Here is a 24946-nt window from a genome sequence, read left to right on the forward strand (position 1 = left end):
TAAGTGCCATGATAGTGATAATGACAGAATGAAAATGGGCATTTGTGATAGGGGCACCTAAAAGACATTGCAGAGGAATCTCGGAAGGACCTTCTAACAATAGACAAATTGCATCAAATCTACTTTAGGAGTTTATGGGTTGCAGACATGGTGGGGTGAAGTATTACAGTCAGGGAGGAAAGCATATAGGACGGAATTGAGGGAATGTGGTCCTTTGATATTAGGCAGGTGACTTGTAAAAGCTTTTAGCATTTGTGCAGGAAAGAAGGTTGAGGGCAATAATCTAGAGTGAAAAGATAGAACACAGGGTAAGGACTTTAGATAAAGGTGTGTGGGAAAGACAGGGGAAAGTGGCAATAGGGTCCTTGGAAATTAAAACGCCTATTAAAGACTTTGCTGGGAGTCAACACGTCACCATTTGCATTGTACATTTATTTATCCTAGAACTCCTCTGCGAAGTTATCACAAATTGTTGAATCTCCTTTAAGAAACTTGCAGTTGCATGAGGAACAAAAGCCAATAAATGATAATTTATAGCGTATAAATATATAAAGAAATTATAAGTAAATAAATAAGCTAGAATATTTCCCTCTGCTATCACTATGACCAGCGTTATTTTTAATATAATTACAGTTTTCCAATAAAGCACTACATTTTACATTGTTGCACGTAATAGGAAAGGAAGCAAACCCACATTATGGAAGAAGATAACAAAATAACACCTACTATAGTGTTTCTTGGTGACTGAACGAAATGCATGAACTATCACTGTTTTAAATGCCTTTCATGGTTCAACTGTCTCAGTTACTTGGTCCCACTGAATTCTTTCTACTTCCTGGCCTCAGCAGATACACGAGGTGGTGAAAAGATTAGGAGCAAAAAGGAAGAATTTTTCTAAGGTTGGTCAACCTTAAAATTAAGAAAAGCGTTAAATTTATTTTTGTTTTGCCATTTTAATCAGTTTTATAAGCAAAGTGACTTCAGTGCTCAGAAAGAAAAGTGAGTAAAGGTGTATCACCGTCTAACAAATCATCCACATTACTCTTTGTAATCTTTCTTTTGGATATTTAACGGCTTGTAATGACAATGATCTTGCAGGCACTTCCCATAAGCTATATATGCATTATTAATGAAGTTCTATGACTGGAAACTTCCATCACTGCAGTGACTATTGGAAAGCATAGGTTCATTCAAAATAATAATGCATAGGGTTTGTCACAGTTTTAACATATGTATTCTTCTTGCAGATGGTTGAAAAAGAAGGTTATCTTCAGAAAGCTAAAATTGCAGATGGTGGAAAGAAACTAAGGTAATAAAAGTTCCTTAATTCCCTTGTCCATAACTACGATAGTTCTCCATCTCCTCAACTTATGTCACTGCTGTTGTTTGGAAAAGAAGGCCCTATGATACAAGACCACAAAATTTCCCTCTGCTATTACTGTGATCAACGTTATTTTTAATATAATCATAGTTTTCCGGTAAAGCACGACATTCTATATTGTTGCATATCATATTAAATGAGGTGCTTCTTGTCCTCCCAGAACTTGAAATCTTTAAAAAAATGCAAATAAGTAAGATAATGGGTCTTGATTTTTGAAATTAGCAGATCAAGGGATGCGTGCTCTCATTTTGCAGTCTGTAAAAATCTCCCTACAGTACATTGGCAGCATGATTTTTGAAGATTGGGGAGTTTGAAATACACTTGCTGCTCAGATAAAAATCATTTGAGAAAAATAAAAGGCAAATAAAATCATCTGTTAGATAAGAAGTTGAACTTGCTGCGTTTGGAGATGAAATGAACGCAGAGTTGGTAAGAGAAATTAGAAAAAAGAAAGTAAGAATTCCTCATGTAACAGCAACAGGAAAAACCTCGAAGGAAAAAATGAGGTTGATAGGTAAGAAAAATACTAGACATTCTCTATGGATGAGATACTTAGAAATAATCATTTCCATTTTAGGATGTTTCCTATTTCTCATATACGTACTATTATTTACTTAGCTTTGTGCTAGGTGATATGCAAGCTACAAAGATGTGTAGAAAGTGCTCAGATTGGGAGACAAGGCATTTACTTATGACTGTGTTATTAACAGTTAAAACCATAAAGGATGAACGTACTAATTAGCTACACAATGGGACACTTGTTAATTGTTTAATGCAATTCATTACTGGAATGGCACTCTGGCCAACAATAGGCCATAAAGTATGCTTTTGTTTGCTGCCTGTAATGGAATATGTATATATTTGTTTAAAAGAAGTAAAACTGAAGAAAACAATTATCCATAATTCTGCTGCTTAAGAGAGCTATTTCAACTTTAAAGAGTAAGTTCTGTGTTTGACTGATATTGTGTTTTATTGTGAAATAGTAAGCAGGGCCTTGAACCCCCTTCTACACTGTTTTTGTGTAGTGACCCTGCAGCCACACTCCCTTGAAGGGTCCAGGAGAAACATGAACAGGACAGAAGGTTAAATGCAAGGCTGCTGTAAGAGACTGGACTGGTCCCTACCCCACTGGACAATCTGGCTCAGGGAGTTGGACTCTGAAAGGGTGACAGGAGGATTTTTTGACTTTGGCTAACCCAGCCTAGTGTCCTCCTTTTCCTTGGACCTCATCACCAATTACACCCCTCAAGGAATTAGCACCAAGGGTGGAGCAAGGACTCTTCCCAGGATGAATAAGTCAAGACTCTCTCTTACCTTACCAGTCATGTGCACACAAAGTCTAAAGAGGGACAGAAAAGGACCCAAGGACTTGTCTAAGTTATCACTTCTACTTTCACTGGGTCTTGGGACAGGAGAGGAGGTGAGAGCTTCTATCTTCCCCTCAAGCCTCATGCATGGAAGAGGAGGAGATACTGAAAGGAATTTCAGAAAATAAAGATGATTCTCCACCAAAATGGTTTTGCTCATAAATCATCCTTATAATTTTTTTTTTTTTCCTGGAAGGTGGTGTCAAGAAAAAGCTGAGGAGCAGAACAAGGCCCTTCCCCCAACTAACTCACACAAAGTATATTTTTAGGCAGTTTCAATCTGTGTGTACACCATTTTGTATTTGTTTCATTTGTCGTTACTTTAATCAGTTTGCAAATCATTTTTGAGCTCTAGTTTAAATTCATATAAACATTAGTTTGCACCCTGTTTTATTGTAATTTCAATCAGTTTGCATACAATTATCCATTCTTTCACATTTTTTCACTTAAAGTTATATACATTTTAGTTTCCTTTTTTTTTTAATATCAGGTGCACAGAATTGAGTTGATTTTACTGTTCAATGTGTGGCCTTGCATTATAATCAGTCTGGGCAAAACTCCTACCTGGTTTTATTTTATTCTCAGTTTCTAATACTCAGTTCAATCCCCTGTAGAATGTATGTTCATCAAATCCACTCTCCATGTATTCATGTGGTTATGTGAGTGAGCATTCTAGTAAATAGTATGTAGTTGTGTGTAAGTGAACGTGTCCTAAATTGCTTCAGTCCTTCTGTGTTATAAACTTTATTCTGTTTCTTATTACTTTTATTCAGTGTTAGTGTTTGGACATGCATCTGTGTCTATATATTTAAACTAGGTTTGTTTCTTCCAACTGCTGCCCATTTTGCCATTGTGTACATACTTCATCTGTCCGCACTGGACCCCTAATTGTCCCTAACTTCTTCCATCTCCTAAACAACGTTGTAATAAGCCATACATATATGTCTCCCTATGCACCTGTTAGGTATTCCCTCTGGGGCATATACTCAGGAATGAAGGATTCCTTGGTGGTAAGATTCACACATTTATAAATCCATTGAATCCTGCTGCCAGACTTCCTCTGAATGAGTGCACCACTTCATACTCCCGCAAAGCGGAAGGGAGCATGTCCCTCCATCATCTCATCACACAGCATTATATAATTCTCAATTTTGCAAGTTGATGGCGAGAAAATGTCACTACAGTATTGCATGTTGCATTTATTTTTATTCCTCTCATTGATGTTTCGGTTGAGCATCACTTCATCCATGTAGAGTTAGTTAGGTTCTGCATTCTGAGAATTGCCTAGATACCAACTTTGACTATTTTCTATTGATCTTCTCACTTTATTTTTGAGAGAACTCTTAATATAATTGAGATAATTGAGGTAATACCTTGTCAGCTTTAGACTTTGTAAATATCTCCTCCAAGTCTCTCACTATTTACCTTGATGATGAAAGTCCTCAATACCTAAAATCTTTAACTTTGATCCATATTGTCTCATAATTGTACTCTTCATTGTTTTGGGTTTTTAAAAATAAACACTTTACAATTTGAACATTGTACATTAATCACCATGTTTAATAACATATAATATCCCACCAGGTTGATGGCACTGTAATATATCAAATCATTCCTACACTCCTCTCTTGTTTGAATTTTAAGCTGATTCCAGTCTTATACTAAAACAGTTGTAATTACAGCAAAAGTCCTATGCTTGTTAATGTGTCTTTTATTTTTGAAGATAAATGCTAAGCCTGGAATACTTGATTAAATCACATAACCATTTTTTTTAATGTTATGTATTACCATATTGCTTGTCCAAGGAGGAGGCATGTTTTGGTAGCTAGCAACAAAATGGTCAGTTTAATAATAACCTTTTCATCCCATTCAAAATTTAGTAACTGTTAAATAATATATCATAGTTGCTATAGTTTGTATTTCTAATATAAATGTCTTTTGATTGCTTTTTGCCCACTTATCAAGGCACTTTATATCTGTTATACATTTTAATGAGTTAATAGGCAGTATTGCTAAATGCTTACTCCTCAAGTACTTAGCTAAATGCTTCACCAGTAATACCGAAATGATATTCTAACATAGGCTATATTATTATTTTACTTTCAATTTTACAAATGGAGAGAATTGATCCCTTGTCTTAACCTCTCCTTTCTCTCAAACCTTATTGTATATGTATTTTGTATCAGATTTTAGCCCTGAAATAGGTTAGTTTTTACTCTCTTGCTAGAAGTTCCTTAGAGACCGGAAGCAAAAACTATCCTTTGATTTCATACAATTAACAGTACCAAGGGCTTCAATTATCACTTAGCAAACATTATTTTATTATTCTCTATAAAGTTTTCTATTAAAAAATCCATGAGAGCTCATCCACATCATGCACTGTGTTTTTATTTTCCTTCCTTCTCCTCCTTTTCCTTTCTTTTTTTTTTTAATTTTTTTCTCCTTTTCCTTTTTGTTTAGCTTTCTTCTTTTATATAGTTCTTTCTTTCTAGGAATAGTTTGACCTTTCTCTGAATTTGAGCAAAAATAGGTAAAAAAGGAAGGAGAACTCACTGGTTATATCTTATATCCATAAAAGGCCATATATTTAGCCTTATCTTGAAATGGTGTTCTATAAATTATCACGAGATACACAGACAGGATTGAAAGCATAATACATTCAGCCTCAACTTTAATTTTTTAACTGTTCACATCGAAAATATGTTTTACTTTTCTGATGAAGTTTAGGAATGCCTTTGTTCTGAGACGTCCATCCCCGAAAGGAAATAGCCCAGACCTCACTGAAGCTCTGTGAGACCCTAATGAAAAGCTATTTTCAATACGTCCACTTACAAAAGACTGGACCTTGTGGACACTATCTCTCCATCTACACCTGTCACTTTCACTTCAAGCCTGCCCTTCGTCCTCTCACCTGTGGCTCTGCACATCATATCACATGTAACTGGTCCCTCTGCTCTGCTCTTTGGGGGCATAGAAATATGTACTTGGGGGTGAAAAGATGAGCAGAAGAGGGATATGGGAAGAAAAGGAGTGAAGCTGTACAGTGTGTGTGTCTACTAGTGTCCATTTTCTTCCTAGAGACCAGAACTATGAGACTTTTATTTTTGTTTTCTTTCTTTCTTTTCTTTTCTTTTCTTTTCTCTCTCTCTCTCTCTCTCTCTTTCTTTTTTTCATAGTCGTTTCTCAGAACAGACTTCCTTTAGAGCATGATGCCAAAGTACCCTGCTAAGGTGAACTTATTTTTTTCTTTAGCACTTTCTGATCAGGATTCCCAACCAATTGTTCCAGGCTGAATTGTCTTTCTCTTCTTTTTATGCTCGGTGGTGAGGACTGGAGGGAAGATTTGAATAGTACAGAATACAGAAGTTAAGTTGTAAACGTTTGCTTTGGTTTTAGGATTCCCATCATATGCTCTGTTATAATTTCCAATATCTGATCACTCTCTGAGCATATCAAGATTTTACATTTCTTGCAATACCGACAGAGATGTGTGGATTTATGCTTTAGTGTGTGTGTGTGTGTGTGTGGCCCACTTTTAGCAGTGGCTAACTACAAGAGGCTCGGAGTATGAGGGAGAAGAAATAATTTCCTAACCTACCTGTTTGAGAATGAGTAAGAGCACCTAACAGTGATCAAGGGATTTTATGGACCATCAGTCAGATACACTAGAGTAAATCACTGTCACTCCCACCACGGTGGGGAATCATGTCAAATCCAGGGTGATCAAGTCAGGTAACAAAGGCAGGTGTCCCAAGAGAGTCTGCAGTTTATGAAGGTGTCTCATTTGCATTTTCCTCTGACTTTTGGTTGGCCACCCGTCATCACAGAGGCCTAGGAGAGGTGGAGGTAGGATATAAGACAAATGAATGTGTTCCACCCAAGCTCAAGCTGACAAATTCTTAAAAGGGTAATGAATATTTTAAGAACTATTTTCCATCAAGCTGTCTTCACAAGCAGCAGCTACACAGTTGCTGTTATTATGTGCTGCCACCCGGTGTCCGTTTTGTAGAATGCAAAGAGTTTTCTGCCAAAGGGAGGGCCTGTGGTGGTTTGGGGGATTATTTCCCCCCTGCCACCTTCACCCCTGAGGGTTTGCTTCAAGGAAGTTTTGTGAAGCGTCTCCCTGGGAGGAGAAGTCCCACTAATTGCATACGTGTAAAGAATTGTCATTCAAATTTAGTCCTCCCCCCCCCCCCCATGATAGTGAACACCTTTTCCCACCTTCAGTGTGATCTATTTTTTTGTCATAACAAGAATTAAAAAAAATACTTGTACTCCTTGGCCCACAATCTGTTTCCTGAATTGAATCACTTGTCTCGATATACAACCCTCACCTGATTGTTATCCATAAATTTGTGATGAGCCTGTCCTCCTATGCCCAAAACCTCTGACTTGCTGAGGTTAAATAGCTCCTGAGCTATGTCTCTTACTTAGTCCTAAATCTGCCTAATAGTTTGTTTGCTTTCCTTCCGTGTGGAAAAATAGAAAGAACGTCCTTACAGTTTAGACGATGAGATAGTGAGGCATTAGTTGGCCCCCACCAATGGATAAATGGCAAAGTCGGGAAGAAACGGCCTGCAGCATCCCAAGCCAGGCCACTTCTTGGCCTGGCTACAAGGGGAAAGACATTTAAGTGCTTATTTGGCCGAAGTTCTTTTATCTTCCTTTCTCAGAGCCTATGGTGAGGCTCTGCATAGATGTGCTCAAGATCCTAAGGGAGAGCTGCTTGCCACTTGCTCTGGGGACAACGGATACAGCAGAGTGAATATGGTCCTCATGATCTGGGAGACTTGGCTTGAATCCCTATCTACAAGTTCTGTGCTCTTGGGTAGGATGTGGACTCCCTGAGTGTTGGTTTCCTCATCTGTAATATGAGGTACGACCCACTCCCAGTGCCTTGTGTTTCCATGTTTATTGCCTGGATCCACCTAGTTGAAGGGAAACTCCCTGAGGTCTCTCTTATTTGCCTTTATATATTCAGTCCTTGGAATTGTGACTTGTGTGGTAGATGCTCAATAGATACTGGTGACTGGCTCTGCACTTTTGTTTTCTGTTTTTGTTTTTTAAAGATTTTATTTATGTATTTATTTGGCAGAGAGAGAATGCACAAGCTGGGGGAGCAGCGGGCAGAGGGAGAGGGAGAAGCAGGCTCAATCCCAGGACCCTAGGATCATGATCTGAGCTGAAGGCAGATGCCTAACCAACCAAGCCACCCAGGCACCCCTAACTTTCCTTTTAATTACTCGACATATACAAAATACCAGGTGTGATACCTTGCACAGAGTAGGGACCAATGCATGCAGAATAGCTCATCTTATTGACATATGTCTGAGAGGTCAGAAAGAGCTCTGGAGAAGGCTCAGGTATCAACAGCAGAATTATAAATTGGAAGAAAATATGCTCAACCAGAAGCATTAGATAGTTTTGTTGTTGTTGTTAATGCCAGGGATAACATATCAAAACACCAGAGAACCAAGGAACAGAGAAGGGAAATATAGGAGGTTGGTGCTTTTGTAGTGCTTGTGAGTGAATCACAGCAAACACAGAACAGGAAAAATCTAGAGGCATGGCCCACCTGAAATCTGAGAACCCGTATGCTTTTTTTGCTCAAAAACCTTCCAGGAGCCCCTACTAAATGTCAGATACTATTCTCAGAAGTGGAAAAGCTCAAAGAAGTTAGAGATGATGTCCACCTCTTTGGAGGAGTCAGGGGAGTAGAAGGACTTTCCCTCCATTCTGAAAACTGCTTCATCCTTGAAAGGTCTATTTTAAAAGTCTCATCAGGGGACGCAGTTGAGCATCCGCCTTCGGCCCAGGGCATGATCCTGGGGTCCTGGGATCAAGTCCTACATCGGGCTCCCTGCATGGAGCCTGCTTCTCCCTCTGCCTGTGTCTCTGCCTCTCTCCCTCTCTGTGTCTCTCATGAATAAATAAATAAAATCTTTAAAAATAAATAAATAAATATCTCATCAGAAACTGCAAGACCCACCTGTTCTGGGCTAAGCCCTTAAAGTTTGTAGGAGCAGCTCATTTCCTGAGTTGTCTCTCAATATACCAGACAATAGTCACCTATAAGGATTCAGTTGCATAGAGAAAGCCTTAAAGGTTAAAGTCAGGGCAAAACCTTGCCAATTGATCCTTTCTACAACTCTCTCCAGAGCTGACAATGCCCTCCAAGTGGCTCCCATGTTAGATTAGAGAGGTGAGAAAACTGTCCCACTGGTATCCTGAGAACTACAGACAGCCCAACAGAAACCCATCAGATGGGGAATGAACCAGACAGATATTGTAGGGAAAATGGTCACGTGCCCAGAATATCTCATTCACAGAGTCAGGCTCTGACTTAAGTCATAGGTTAAAAGTTGTTTCCATTAAGTGAATTCTCAGCCACTCCTAGACTAGAGGCTTTTGACTCAATTCCTGGTTGTATGATCTTCACTGACTGCAGATGAGTCTGCTCATCACAGACCAGAGTAATTTCCCAGCAGAAGAGAGACAGAGGGGCCATCATTAGGAGCACACCCCAGATTCCAGCTTCTTCTGAGAAGCTGAATGGTCCTTTGTGGGACTCCTTTAAATCAGTGCAACTTCCAAGGGAAGTGGAGAGTTTGGAAGTGGTGGGCCTTTGCTCTGTCCTTTCAATTAGCATCGGGTAAAATAGTTTATAAGGGAGCCTCCTTGGCTTCTACCTTGTTACAGGCTGTGCATATGGGCTTTTATAACGTGAGCATTTCAACCAAAACCATAGTGAAATCTGACATCGACAATCTCCTTAGCCAAGATAGTACTGCTTAATCCTATAAAAAAAAGTCAGCATAAATTAGTGAACAGACTATAGGCTTCAGAGTCAGAGAAACTGTGTTTGACTCTAAATCTAACTGGCCTTAAGTTACCTAAACTCTGTGAACTTCATTTTCTGTATTAGTAAATGGGCATTATTGGTATCTTCCTTTTTTTGTGTGAAGCTAGGCTTCTAGGCAATCAAACTGTAGCAGGTACTCAAAATAATATGTGTTAATTTTCATTTTTAAAGAGACAGTGGGAAAAATGAAATTAGGGCGTCTAAAATGTCGACAACAGTTTTTCCTCTTCCTTTTGAAGTCAAATTATTTTAAGCAAGTTGGGAAAATCTTCACTTTTATTCTAACACCATAGAGATGTTGTAATTTATGAGATCAAAATGAAATAGCATTGTATGTAAACTGTCAGGGCGATTCCTATTACGAAGGTTCTGAGACCCGCAGTTCTTAACCCTCTTTGACTTGTTCGTCACATTCACCTACGGGGGAGCATTTCATAGTGGTTCAAAGTTCTAACAAAGAACCATGAGATAATTGAATTTCATGCAAGTTCATTTCTAACCAGTTCCAGTTCCAAGTTTAGGGAAGGGAAGAGTAATGCCAACACGTTCTGTAAACGATCAACATCTGAAACAGATTCAAATCAGAACCATTTATCCAGGGCTTGCTATAGACTGGAAGCAAATAAGGTATAGTATCTCCCTGCCAGGAGATGAAAAATATAGTGGGAAATATAACAGGCAGGTTAAATATGGGTTCCATCAGTCCGAGGGTGTTCCATATTCCCTGATCAAATACTGTCAAAATAAGGGGTGGAGATAAACGATGCCCAGTATAGACCAGCAGTCCTTTCAATGTTTTTCTTTTCTGTCTCTGGGGTCAGCTAATACTATGACCTGCATAGAGACAAGGCTATGGGCGTCTCAATTCATTTTGCTGCTCCTGGTACCTCAAAAGAGAAGTGGGCCTTAGGGGAAAGGAGGGAAAAGGTCTCTGTGGCTTTCTGTGCTGCTGCTGCTGCTGCTGTTGTTGTATTTCCACCTTTTTCACTATTTGATAGAAAAAGTGACTTCATTTGAAGACAAGTAGGTCCCAGAACATAATGTTCATATTTGCATGTTGGAATATACATATTGTTTGTTTTGTTTCTGTTTATCATGTTGTTGTCGTTGTTGTTGTTTTTAACACAATGATGCCTGGTTAAGAAAGCTTCAGGCATTGAAGAGCAATCCAATCTTGTTGTAAATATTGACTTTACTGAATCAAAACTGTCCTTTCAATCAAACTCCTAAATTCTAAGAAGCAAGTGGAAATAAGCTACACAGAGATCGTTAATGACCATTTTTAACATGTTTTTGTGTAGGTTTCTATTGATCTGAATAAAGTCTGTAAACTTTTTTCCTACCATTAAAAATATATATATATATTAATTTATTCATGAGAGACACAGAAAGCAGAAACACAGGCAGAGGGAGAAGCAGGCTCCCTGCAGGGAGCCTGATAAGGGACTTGATCCCAAGACTCTGGGATCACGACATGAGCCAAAGGCAGACACTCAACCACCCAGGTGCCCCTCTACCAATTTTATAAAATGAATTCCATTATTTTGAAGTGTTAAACCAAAGCCACCTGCAGCAGTATGATATAATGGTTAGAAACTTAAATATATTAATCTCCTTAATACTGTTTTATCATCTACAAAAGGACACTCTTCACGACACAAAGATACACATACAGTTGCTGAAGTAATACAGGTTCAATGCAGGAAATTTGATAAACACCAAGAAATTCAAAGGAGAATCGAAAGTTGTGATTTTATCACCTGATTTAACTATTGTTACACCCAGCTTTCTTCCCCCATGCTGAGTCAGTTCAGTCACTGACTCAGGGAATACATATGTAGTGCCTCCTCTGTTCAAGGCACTGTGCTAAGCACTTCAGGATGCTTCTGCAAGCATGAAATGGTTTTTACCATTTTGAGGATTTATTTTAAGATGGAGAGAGAGGTGAGATATACAAAAATTATTTTTGAACCTATCATAAGTGCTGTGCGAGGAAGTCACAGATGGCCGTTTAGGACAAATATTTGACTTCTGGTGAATGAGAATTAATCATCAGAAGGGGCTCAGAGTGGGGAGTACAGTCTCAGATAAATGCACAGTAAGATGTTATAAACTACATATTGTATTGTGGTCTTTCTTAAAACCTTCCCATATCAGTATTCTTTTATAACATAGATTTTATTATTTCGTTAGAGGAGTTTATTGCATGGAATTTATACAACTAATCTTTTAAAATATATTTTAGGTGCACAAGAAATAATGGTGCACTTCATTATTGTGCACACAGTGTTAACAACTTATGAGATCACTGCTTTAGGATAAACTTAAACTCATAGAAATGGACTTGTTTAGTCAAATAGGAACACATTTTAAAAGATGTAAAAAAAAAAAAAAAAACCCAACATGCTGCCAAATTCACTCCATAAAGATGTGCTCATGTACTCTCCCACCAAAATTGTATGCGAGAATCCACTTCTCCACCCTTTCAGTAACCCTCGGTATTATTCCTTCTAATTCTTGCCAATTTGATAGGCAAAAGAGGGAAAAATCATTTTACTTTTTAAATTTGCATTTCTGATTTCTACTGAAATTCAACATTAAAAAAATATTTTGGGACTGCCTGGATGCATAATCGGTTAACTGCCAACTCTTGAATTCGGCTCAGATCATGTTTTAGGGTCATGAGATTGAGCCCATGTAGGGCTCCATGCTGGGTGTGGAACCTGCTTAAGATTCTCTCTCTCCCTCTCCCTCTGCTCCCTCTCTCTCTGAAAAAAAGAATTTTTTTTTTAACTAGGCAATGACACATTATCTGGTTAGTTTTTCCAATTCTGAAATATACTGAAACAATGCAGAGAAGTAACAATGAAGGGAGGGGTTCTGATTTCTGTTTTTACTTCACTAATTTTGGCTTGCTGTGAAAACAGACTGTGGAGTAGGGGCCATGAATACACAAGAATTGGAGTTTTAGTACTTGAAAAAGATTTTGTGAGGCTCTCCAAATGAGAAATGTTTACTATAAATGCCATGATTTTTAAAAATTACAGAATGTCTTTATTATTACCCAAATTCCCTACCACCTATAGATTTTAATAAAGAAAGACTTTTATGAAGACTAGTTAAAAATACAGTCTCCACTCATCCAAATGTTGCCTATACAATATCTATGAATGATTTCTTCAAGTGATAATGCTTTTTTTTTTTTCTCTCTCTCTTTTTTCTTTTCCTAAGGAAAAACTGGTCTACTTCCTGGATTGTTCTTTCTAGTCGAAAAATTGAATTTTACAAAGAATCTAAGCAGCAGGCTCTCTCTAACGTGGTAGGTAGTTCTGTTTCTACTATTATCATCTTCACAGAAATATTATTGAATTAAAAGTTTGGTTTCATCAGAAATCACACTGAAGCCTCCAAGCTACCAACGACTGAATGCAGATGGAGGAAATGACTCAATAAACTTTTAATCAGATGAAGGGAAAATAGAACTTAGTGTCTGTTTTATTAAGTGGTGCATTTGGAGAATAATCACAAAATGAGATGAATGGTGAGCAGCTATCTAGTAATGCGAAGGTAACACTTTAAATTAAGGTGCCATTTATAAATGCTTTATTCTTATTTATGAAATGATCGCTAAATGCAGCTACTTGCTCAAATAATGTATTATAAAGTATGTTATAAAATGCATTAGTAATAAATGCTTAACGGATGAGACTATGGGAAGCTGTTTTAAAGAATATTATAAGACGTAAATCCTATTAAACCATGTATGTGCATCTTTAATACATGAATTTAAGTTGTTATCTAGCATGCTATAAAGTGCTTCATACATTAATAAATAATAATAAACTGTTTACAAATGGCACCTTAATATAGGGTGTTACCAATGAGGAAACACTCTAAGTTAACAAAGTGATTTTTTATCTTGGTCCGACTGCGCCATTCACTCTATCCAGCTAACCTTTCTGAATATTCCTGAATCCATCTAATGGAGCTAATGGGATTTTGGTATCCTGTAGTTATTAGATAAAGCGAAATTTGTAAGGTTTCTTTATGGTACCTGGAGGGCCTCGCAGTTGCCCCCAGAGATTTGACAGTGACAGTAAGAAGGAGCAATCCCCAGCTAGTTATGGGGGCAATTCAAGCTCCAAAACTTGCTGCCCAAGGCCCAGACCCAGGCCATGTAGGAGCCGGTGGGGAGCACCCTGACACCCTCCTGATTGAGAAGGAGGCCGGGCAGGAACCCACCTGCCATCGGCCTGATGGGCGGCAGGGAAAGGGGTAGCCTGGCAGCGGTTAACCACAATGAACTAATTTGTGTTTGGCAGGTAATAAAACGATGGAAAGTTCTTTGCTTTCCAGCCACTAGTCGTGTTTGCTATGTAATCCTCTTTAAATAGGAAATAGAAAATCGTTTGCTAGGAGATGTTTGTTTGTTTGTTTTTAAATAGAAGAACAAAAGGTAGCATTTGGCTTGTCCCTGATAATTGCAATCGTCTTTATCCCCAAGTGGCTTGCTGATTTTGGAGTCTCGGTGCGGTCCAATCTGTAAACTAATTATAAATAAATTAAAAATACATCTCAATCCTTTGTATTTTTAATTTAAACTGCCTCAGAAATTTGTTCTAGGCTTTTGTTTTGTTTTTATTTGGGGGCTACAGTAAGGTGGAGATAATCTTTTTAAGAAAAATAAAGTACCCCTGAGGGCCAGGCACAAAACAACTCCCATCCACTCACAGGTCCTTTGTCTTCCCTTTGAATGAGTTCTAAAGGGGGGAAGTCGGGGAAGGGAGGCAAGTGGCTTGCCTGGCAAGTTGGGCTGCTGAGATGATCCTCGTCCTGCTGGGTGAGTAGAATTCCACTGGAGCAGCGCTTCTGTGAACGTTCTGGGATACTGGGAGAGATTAGATTCCAAATTCCAGCCTTTTGCTTCATTTTTATTTTATTATTTAAATTAATCTCTTCTTCCCAGTACCAGGAGATACAATTATCAGCCGCTTAATTTTATACAGGTGAAAGCAAACTCTTTTTTTTTTTTTTTTTTTTTTTAACACTGTAGGCAGACCTTTCAAGTTAGCTCACTAATTGCCTGCCTCCAGTCCGACCTTCAGAGTTGTAAATTGACAATAGATTTTACTTTTAGAAGAAAATTCGTTAACGTTTTCTGGCAGGCCCTATTTATTACTTCTGGCCCCGTTTTCAATGCTCTTATGGTTTCTCCCAGGCACTCATCTTCAAAGTGAATTCAGGGCAGGAACTAACTGTGTTTTGTGGTAATGGGGAAGAGAATTACAGATTCATGTTTGTACTGCATGAATTGTCGTGCTAGTCAACTTCTTGGATACATTTCTAACCAAGTATTAAAGGCCTAGTGGGATAGCCCACATTTACCAATTCCAGTCTCCGAGAAACGATACGATGATTGCCAGGCCTTGATTAAAGATGCTGTGGTTTTATTTTGAAAGAGATTTATGCTCAAGTTTCTGTATTTCCCTTGCACCCCCGTACACATGTCCTGGTATTGTTCACGGGGCTTCTGGGAAGAAGTCTGTCCTTTCCTCCAAGGGGTCAGTAGAAACTGACTGAGTGGCACAGAATGTGGTTTGAAGAATAAATGGCATTTTAATCTTTATAGGAATGATCTTTGAATGTTAATGTCGTGGTGAGACAAAGCAACCGAGCAGCTAGGAGCAGGGCTTTGAAGTTCAACCACAGGGGACTTCATTCCAGTTTTGCTGCTGAGGAGCTGACACAGTCATTCAACTTCTTTGAGCTTCAGAATACTCATCTGTAAAATGGGCGCAGGGCTATCTGCCAAGAGAATCAATCGTGGGCCCAGTTACTAAGAAAAAGAATAAATAGTAGCCGCAAATTATTACAGTCCACTCTAATGTGTGCCATTAAAATACATAAATATATCCTATGGTGTGTAGTACAGGGCGTATTTAATTATAACCTGTTTTTACAGCATATTAGTTTTGTACTTGAATTGATACAGAAATGTATAGAAGAGGAAATACATTACTTCAAGGAACACCAGCAAGGGGGGGCTCCAAAGAGAGAACTCTGTGCCCAGAGGCAGCATAAATGTTGTGTCTAAGGACTGAATAATTCTGAAAGCGAAGCTATCGCTCCCTCTGGGGCTCTAGATATAAGCTCTTGCAGGAGCGGATACATTCTCCTGGGGCCCTCTTCTTCCTCCACTGGCTCTTACCTGTGACTTTCACATTTAATACTTCATGTCACAAAAGGTACCTGATTGCACCTTCCATGTTTGACTGTCTTTCTCCCTGAAACTCTACCCATGGGCAGCCAAGTCAGATTCCTATCAAAAGCAACCTCCTCTGGGGAATAGACACAGAATCATTTCACTGGTTTGTATGAATTAGAGATTCACAGGCTTTGGGTCCTCAGTGACCTAGTCAAGGAAAAAGAGGACTGACTCATTCTGTTTTCTTTGTTTGTTTTTAGTAAGGACATTTGAGAGTAACCTACCTCTTACTACCACGGCCACTTTCTGACAGGAAGGGGATCATAATATATCCCGATGTCAAATCTAGGTAGGATAAGGCCTCAGAATCCAATACAGTCGTCTTCACCGAAATGGGAAACTATCCCCCTTCTATGTCTATATGCATTGTCTCTTTTTTTTTTTTTTTTTTCTGTTCACTTTGCCTTGGACCAGAGAAAGTCTTTTCAGTCTTTCAGCCAAGACTGGCTGGCCCTTCTGTGTAAAGGAGCATTCGAAAACCACCGGTATCACTACAACCAGGTTTCCTGGATTATGAAGGAAAGAATGATGCTCATAGTCTCATAGTTTTTTACATATTCTGATTTGTAATTTACTTTAAATGTTTAAAATATTGTCTTTGGAAATAGTGCAAAAGCCATTTTTAGTAATATGTATAATAGATATGTATATTTTAAAAGTTATGAATCAAACTCCTACGTAACACCATCAAATCAAGATCCTGTCAGCCCTCTAGAAGCTTCATCTCCTGCCATTTGTCACTAAATCCTCCAGCTTCTTCCCTTGCCACAGAGTTAAATTGCATTTTATTCATTGTTTTATAACTTTTCATTGTTTCCCCACCTGTATCTGTAGCCCTTAAGAAATGTAGTTTACTTTGTCTGATTTTGAATTCATATAAATGGAATCACAGTATGTGCTTCTTTTGTTTCTTGCTTCTTTCTTTAAATATGTCATGCTGTTTCTTTTCATTTTTTTTCTTCCATATTTTTTTTACACTGGTTTAAGTGATACACTTTGTTTCCATTTTGTTAGTGGCTTGCTTAGAATTGCAGCACTGATCAAAGCTTATCAAAACCTAAAACCTTGGGGCAGCCCTGATGGCTCAGCAGGTTTAGCGCCACCTTCAGCCCAGGGCGTGATCCTGGGGTCCCGGGATCGAGTCACACATCGGGCTCCCTGCATGGAGCCTGCTTCTCCCTCTGCCTGTGTCTCTGCCTCTCTCTCTCTCTCTGTGTCTCTCATGAATAAATAAATAAAATATTAAAAAAAAACCTAAAAACTTATCAAAGCCTAAAGCTAATCAAATTCTTTACCCTCTTCCAAAATATTACCTTAGAATATTTTTAATCCATATATCCCCTTCTCAGCACATGTGCTATTGTTGTCTGATATTTTAATTCTTTCTTTTTTTCTTTTTTCTAAGCTCAATATAATACACACACACACACACACACACACACACACATACACGCACATATAGATAGATGTGTATCCACAGTTTTATTCTTCCTGCCTGTAATGTTGGGCCTCTTGAAATTGTTTATGACTGTCACTAATATATTTTAGAAAATTATCGTATTATTATCTTACTATTTTGCTGTTGGCTTTTCAAATGACACTTTTATATTTTCTCTGAGCCTCTAGTTAAACCTACATTGTCTTCTTACTTGATTCTCCACATTTTACATTCTTTTAAAAATCTTTTTGTCTTTCTCAACTGTATTCCAAATCATTTCTCTTGATTTATCTTCTAATTCTTAATTCAATCTCTCTTTGAGATAAACATCTATATTTCAATTGTGATTTTCATTTCTAGAGGTTTTTTTTTTTTTTAATCTGCTATGTCATTTGCAAGAGTTGTCTTCTGCAGATATTTTCCAAAGTCCTTTTTATTTTGTTAAAATTAGAAGTTTTTGGTTGTTTTATATTGTGTCTAATGACATAACATCTGAAGTCTACATGTTTCTGCTGCTTCTCACTCTGTTGCTTGGTTTCCTTGTGTGTCTGGTTATTTTTGACTATGTGCTAATCATTTAGTCTTGGGATAAAAACATGTCCTATTCCAGAATATTTTGCATTTTTCTCATAGTCTGGGACACTCTTGGTGACTGATTAGCTGAATCTAAATTAACAGTTTCAAACTCTCAGATTGTGTATACATTATAGGTGAGCTATAGTTGTGCTACAACTTCTCAGGGACAGAATTGTTCTTCAGTGTTCCTTTTCTTTTTTTCTTCTCTCACATTGCTCATCTGCAATGGCAGTTTTCTTTATAATCCCTTGAGTTGGAGAAAGAGAACAAGTTTAATATTGGGTCTCCTTTATTCTTTCATAGGACCTCAGGCAGTACCTTTTCCATTATTCTGTGAAGTCAATTGACCAAAGTTCAAATGTATAGTACAAACAAATGCCCTCAGGCAAAGAGTGGTTATATTGATTTGGTATTCAGCTTTCCTCTCTGTGTTCAGATGCCCATTTCCCAAAAATATTTGCCCTAGCAGTTCCCACTATCTTATCAGGCTTTCAATATTTTTAAGGCAATTTTTAAAAAGAAATATTTTATCCAGCACTTTTCATTGTTTTCAGTGGAGAGTTGATCTAAATAGCATAGTTTCTCATTTACAATCTACCTCACTTTCATTTAAATATGCATTTGGTTAATCAAGTTTGTGCTATTTATATAAGCCTTGGTGGGAAAAGACTTCATAAGAATATGTATTGAAATCCTACAATGAACAGCTTGCTCATTAGGGCTACATATAAGGCATAGAGATATAATCAAGATATAGTCTTTGCTTTATATCGTCTTTGCCAAAAAAATAGGGTGAGATGAAATAAGAAACATAAAAGAGTTTTTCTGAGATTTAAAGGAGGGAGAGCTCACATCTGTGAAAGATTTGAATTGGGCCTTGAAGGATGGTTATAATTTCAATATGTGGAGATTTGTGGGCAGGGAATTCCAGTGAATTAAAAAATATGAACGATGACATGAAACTGAGAATGGGCAAGGTCTGTGTGCTAAAAAGAGAAATGAGGTTTTTTTTTCAGTTTGGTTGGAAGATTAAAAAAAAAAAAAAGATTGAGAAGTGTACCAAGGACTGGGATTTGCCACCAGGGGCAAATCTTTAAGAAGATGTGTCAGCATTCTCTAGATATCTTCACACTGGAATAAATATCATAGCTGTTTTTTTTTTAAATAAATACATACTGAACAGAAGTATAACCCAAGTGTTACATGTCTTAAAAGGACAAAGTCGACCATGGAAAAAGGCAAGAGAGAAAGTTGATTATTCCAGGATCATGGTTTTCATCTCATTTAGTACAAGAGAAAAAAGTTTTGCCTCAAATGGCATCTACATAATTTTTGCTTTATCTGTTTAAGGAAGTCCCAAAGAAACAAGAGCTGTCAGTATGGTTTCTCCTCTGAGGCTTGGACTTGGACTCACACCCCTTGCATGTCTCAGATACACTCATCTATTTTAGTGTCACTGAAGTATTTCAATCAGCTACAGCACTTCAAGTACAATTTGCTTCCTAGGTACCTGCTGTGCTTTGTGATTTTAGAGCTTCTACTTGATATGGACTGGAACCTGACTCTAACCTTGGGATGTGACAAATATACATTCTTGGCTTTAAAAAAATGATAGTTTGACTCATGGGGGAGACACTTTGTAATTTAGAGCACTCATTCATTTATTTATTCTACAAAGAATTAACTATTCCTATCAGGTGTCACACAATGTGTTTTTAAGCCCTGGAAATATCAAATGAGTAATATATAGCCTCTGCTCTTAAGGCACTTATCTTCTGATAGAGGACACAGAATAATATGTAAATTTATTATAAAAATACAAGACTAAAGAAATTATATATATGTCAGGGAACCATAGATCTAGCTACAGGTAATTCTTTCACAGGGAAACTCTTTTTCCAAGTAATGCTCAACCTACATATCTCTTCATTTGTTCATTCTGCAAAATCACTGGGCATCCTTGGTGTTTAAGCCCCTATGCTAGGTGGTATGAAACATACAAAAATGAATCAGACTTAGATCTTTCCCTTGAGGGTTGAGAAACAAAAGAAAGCATGCACATAAATTGAGTAATTGTAGTGAAAAAGTAAACATTGATAGTTGCTCCAAAATGGCATGTACAAAGGCATGAGTTAGTTTTATAAAAGCTCAGAAAACAGAGATGCTTCCAACTGGAAAAGATTCTAAATATGTCTATCGAGGAGGTAACAGTTGGGCGTGTTTTTGAAGGATGAATAGGATTTCAAGGCAGGAATGGGATGAAAAAGACATTTATGTAGAAATAAGGGAGTAACCTATGATAAAACATGGGAAATTAATTCCCTGTTTATTATACAGTTATGTATTGATCTTTTGCCTTGCCCATGCACTATGTGCTAATAATTGTTCTTGAAAAGGATTCTCAGAGGTTCCCTAAGGCCTAGGGTAGATGTGCCTTCATCCTAGTTTGTATTTCTTCTACAAGTTGTCTGTATGCACCTACCAGTGAAAGATTGCCTCAAAGTAAGTTGAGGAACGGTACTGTGGAATGGCAAGCACTCCAGTTTGGTTAGAAGGTCCTAGTGGGACCGGCTTATGAAAGACCTTAAACAAGACTGTGACCAGAGATAATGTCCTTCCGTAAGCACCCGGGAGCCCTTTGCAACCAAATACTAATGATCCTTAGATTAAGGCAGAGTCAGAGTTTTCAGGGACAGGTTTGAGGAATTAAGGTATATGTTTTTTTCAACTTTTAGTACGAAGAAAAGAGGACTTAATAAATGATCTGAGAGACAATTTCTAAAAAACTGGTGAAACAGAGGAGAGCCATAAGGCCGTGCTCTTATTGACAAAGAAAGTGGCAAAAAGGGCTAAGTTGTCATCAGTATGGCCCAAGGCACTTAGCAAAGCACAGGGCATCTTCTCACTCAGAAAAAAACTTTAATATTCTCCTATGTCCTTGACTTTTTCACAGTTATGGTCCTCTCTAATGAAGTCCTAGTGCAGAGAAAGCAAGTGGGCAATTCATCTGAGGAGAACTATAAATATCGTATCCCCAGACCTTGGGTGTATCAGCACATCAGTGAGCACCAGTAGCAAACTGGGACTTATTTTCATGTGACTCCAGAATATATGTTTGGTGTCATACTTACTAAAATACACATACTGTGGAAAGTTTATTTGTGGTTTAAGAAATTTCTCTTGTCTCCACATCCATCAAAATTCAGACCAAGTGGACCTTACTTTCATCAGTCAGCTGTTTCTATTATATTTATGCCACAATGCTCACAAATCCTAGTTAACATAAACCTAGCTTGACATAAATTCAGAAGCATTATAAACATTTTAGGAAATATTTCTCCCCTAAAATTGTATGATTCTAAAACCAGTATGTTCAGTATGGTGCCTACATGTTCATTCCATACATGAAATTTTTTGTGTGGGCAGACGGGAGAGGCTCCTTTTTTTTTTTTTCCTTTGCACTGTACTGATAACTTTTATTCAGAGGTAAACAAACACTGGCATATTTTACTTTTAATAACAGAAAACTTTTCCAAGGCATTTAGTAAACTATTAACTTTTTCAAACCACTCATTCAGCCATAACCTTGAAAGCAGAAAAAGAGTAATATAAAGCACCTCATTAAAATAATTTGTTTACTTTTTTAATATTGTTTACTTCAAATGCAACTAATGAACACAAGCATTAATTAAATAATGCAATACATCTAATGCTCATTTGCTGTAGTATGGCTTTAATAACAAAATGGACTTATTTATGGGAGCAAAATGATGTGATTTAGCAAAAAGATGAAAATAGTTTCAATCAGAAAGCTATTCATGAATTATTGAGTATTCTGTGCAAAATGAATATGGAATTATTTTATCTTTGTAAAGTGAGTATTGAGCCCTTATTCAGATCCCTGCTTAAAATGATCATAAACATTGGAGGGGCAAACAATAGATCTACCAAACTTAGCCTAATGAAGGCATCTTAAATTTCTGCTTAATATTTTAATTCTCCTAATGATAGTGCTCTGACAAAGTCAGTATGGTTAACATCAGGGTAATTTCTAGTATAGCCACAGACTACACTATCATGTGGCCTCATCAGATCTTTAAAAATCAGAAAAAAAACCATAATAGTCCAAAATCTGGAGGATGATGGGTGGAAGTAGAAAGAAAAAAAAAAAAAAGAAATTGAATTCTAGTGTTTTATTAGCATAAACATTGTAAGGAAAAAAATGAAATCAAGTGATCAATATTACTATAAATGAAGCCATGTTCTCTGGTTATAATTCTCTCAAGATTTAGCCATTAACCACAATAAATTCTGTATCTTACATAATTTTTAATAACCACAAAAATCTATGAAATTGATAGGATGCTTTATAAATGGATAATAGCTTACTGTCCAATAAACCTCACCTTAGGCTCTCTCAGAAAACTATTTTAATTATGAAGTTTGACTCTCTGTGGTTTATCATTTTGGTCAATGTAATGCATCTGATTTAGAGCTTGGATTTCTCTAAGATAAAATAGATTTTTATACCACAGTGCATTTTGAGGTTAACTGAATATATGTATTTGGTCTTTCTTAAGAATTCACTACTGAGTTGGAATGCTCTGGGAAGCAGTATATCACATCAGGTAGGATAAGTCAGACTACCTGGGCTGAGAATCCCCGGTTCACATTTTATTTGTTGCTATAATCCTTGGATATTTCAACTGCAGTGTTGAGGTTAATAGGAGTATCTACCTCAGATGGTTATTGTGAGATTATGTGAGACAACTCATATGGCACGCCTGGCACATAGCAATGATAAACACTAATTATATTTATTATTATTGTTGTTGCTACTACATAGAACAATAGGGCATAGTGGTTAAGGGAAAAGTCATTGGAACCCAATAAAATTGGATTCAAATACCCAAATTGCCACTTACTACCAGTTTATTTAAAATCCCTGTCTTCATTTTTCTTAATATAAAGACTTCAGTCAGGGGAACACTCCCTGCTCTCCAAATACAATCCAAAATTTCTACAGAGCTTCATTTCTTACTCATACCACAGTCAGAAACAGGTATTTCTGGTCAGTTTTCTGCTACATGGTCCTTCTCTCATCATTTGGTTCTGCAAACTCTTCCGAGTGGCAGGTGAGGGAAAGGTAGAGAGAACATTAGAAGGTTGCAAGCTCTTTAAAGCCACAAGCCCAGAAGTCCTTGTGCTCACAGTCCACTGATGACAGTGGGTAATGCGGCCACATGTTGATACAATGGGGGCTGGGGAAAAAATGGAGTCTCTGGTTGATGAGCTGCTTCCCTGTAACAACACACATTTGGAGTAGCACTATCCATCTAGGCCACAAGAATCAATGGTCTCAGCCCTGATTCTCCAGAGAGCAATGCCTGGATTAAGTGTCCATCCTTGTTTGGGAGGCATGAATCCAGGATGTAAAGAGTGGCAGGGAATGATAGGAAGGGGTGGGGGAGCGGTGCCATCAAGCAGGCTGCTACTCTCCAGTGAACCTCAAAGGGACACAGAGAATCACTGGGCAGCTGCATCTCTTGACTTAGAAAGAAGCTGCAGGTAGGCTGCTTGGAGAAAGGATGAGACAGTCTCTGGGAGGGACGGAGGGATGGAGGAGAAGGAATTTATCTGCCATGTTTCTTCCCATTTCCTGCTTCCTTTTGGCTAACATTCACCATCCAGAGTCTTCGCTGCCTGCATCATATGAACCCTGGGCACACCCTTGGATGGCTACTCCAAGAAAGCCAGATCCCCTACCCAGTAAAGTGGCATTTTATACAAATCTGGAAGTGGATGAGGAGCCAAAAGCCTGTCTGCACTCCTGCAGCCAGGAGGAAGGGACTCGCATTTCAAGAAGGTGACTAGTCAATCCTCAGGAAGTGGGACCAAACCGGTTCAAGCAGGCTGGTTATCTGCAGGGACAGCTGAGGTAGACTGATGGGATGAGGGTCTAGGCAAGGACTCCAAGGGAGCGACATGTGCCCAAGATAGTCACCTTGCAAAATTAAATAGTTTTTTACATAATGCAAATGTAAGACACTACCAACATGCAACAAAAGTGGACTAAATAGAAACTATTGTGTTTATTCTGGCAAGACTTGGATTCAGAACTAAAGATATCTTGCATTTCTTGAAAAGGAGAGAATACTTATTCCTCAAAAAACAAACAAAACATAACATTCTAGTGCCCAAAGTCACCAACAGAGGTTTGCTTTTCTGAAAATCTGCTTTGATTTGGTCTTGTATATACTGAGAAATTTCACTGTAGAAACAATTTCAGTTATTATTAACATCATTTATATTCATATACATAAAACCCACATCTTACAATCCAAGTATCGTCTTCTATGTTGACAGCAGCCATACTTTAGACATTAATAAGATCAGGTATCTATTCAGCACTCTTTCCTAAATCATTTTGCCCAAATGAGAATTTATAAGTGAGTTTTATCCTCCTCCATGAATGATTTTCCAGAATCAAAACCAGTTATGTGATAAAACTTAATTCCTCTAAACAGATTTTGTGTTTCATGTTTCAAACTGATAAGGACAATCTGAGTTTATATTCTGGAATAGCAATTAATCCAAAGTAAAAAATGGAAGCTAATAACCTGTTTCATAAAATCCGAGCCTTGCTTTGTTTTTGTTTTTGTTGTTTTTGTTTTTGGGTTTTTTTGTAACCCCATCTAGTGATAAGGGTAGGATAATGAGCAGTCTGGTGATTTGTTGCCTACACACATGCCCAATCTTCCTCATGGAAAATGCCATCAAGCAAAAGAGCATCTGGCCTTTGATATTTTCTTAATGTGCATTAAAGGGCCTCAAATTTCCCATAAAAAATGGAAAACTTAATCCCAAAGGTTTAATCTGAGTCAGAGAAAAATATAGAGAGGATACCCTGTCAGCTATTATTGAGGAATAGGAAAGACAGACTAGAAGAATAATAAAAATCAAAAGTGGACAAGACCCAGGATCAATTTTTAATGACTTCACATTGCCCTAACAAAGAGGCTTTTATATTTTATTGTCCAGAAGCAGTAACTTTTAA

General features: G+C 37.7%; 1 protein-coding gene across 4 annotated transcripts in view; it reads left to right on the forward strand.

The window, feature by feature from the left end:
* The window catches only part of ARHGAP15 (Rho GTPase activating protein 15), a 608969-nt gene that overhangs the window by 94856 nt on the left and 489167 nt on the right, over positions 1–24946 (forward strand). For all 4 annotated transcript variants that reach the window (XM_025431170.3, XM_025431189.3, XM_049097196.1 and 1 more), the window contains 2 exons: positions 1248–1309; positions 12842–12929. In XM_025431170.3, coding sequence (XP_025286955.3) covers positions 1248–1309; positions 12842–12929 — 150 coding nt within the window. The remainder of the gene's footprint in view (positions 1–1247; positions 1310–12841; positions 12930–24946) is intronic.

Source organism: Canis lupus, chromosome 19 (genome assembly GCF_003254725.2).
Source record: "Canis lupus dingo isolate Sandy chromosome 19, ASM325472v2, whole genome shotgun sequence".
Lineage (NCBI taxonomy): Eukaryota > Metazoa > Chordata > Mammalia > Carnivora > Canidae > Canis > Canis lupus.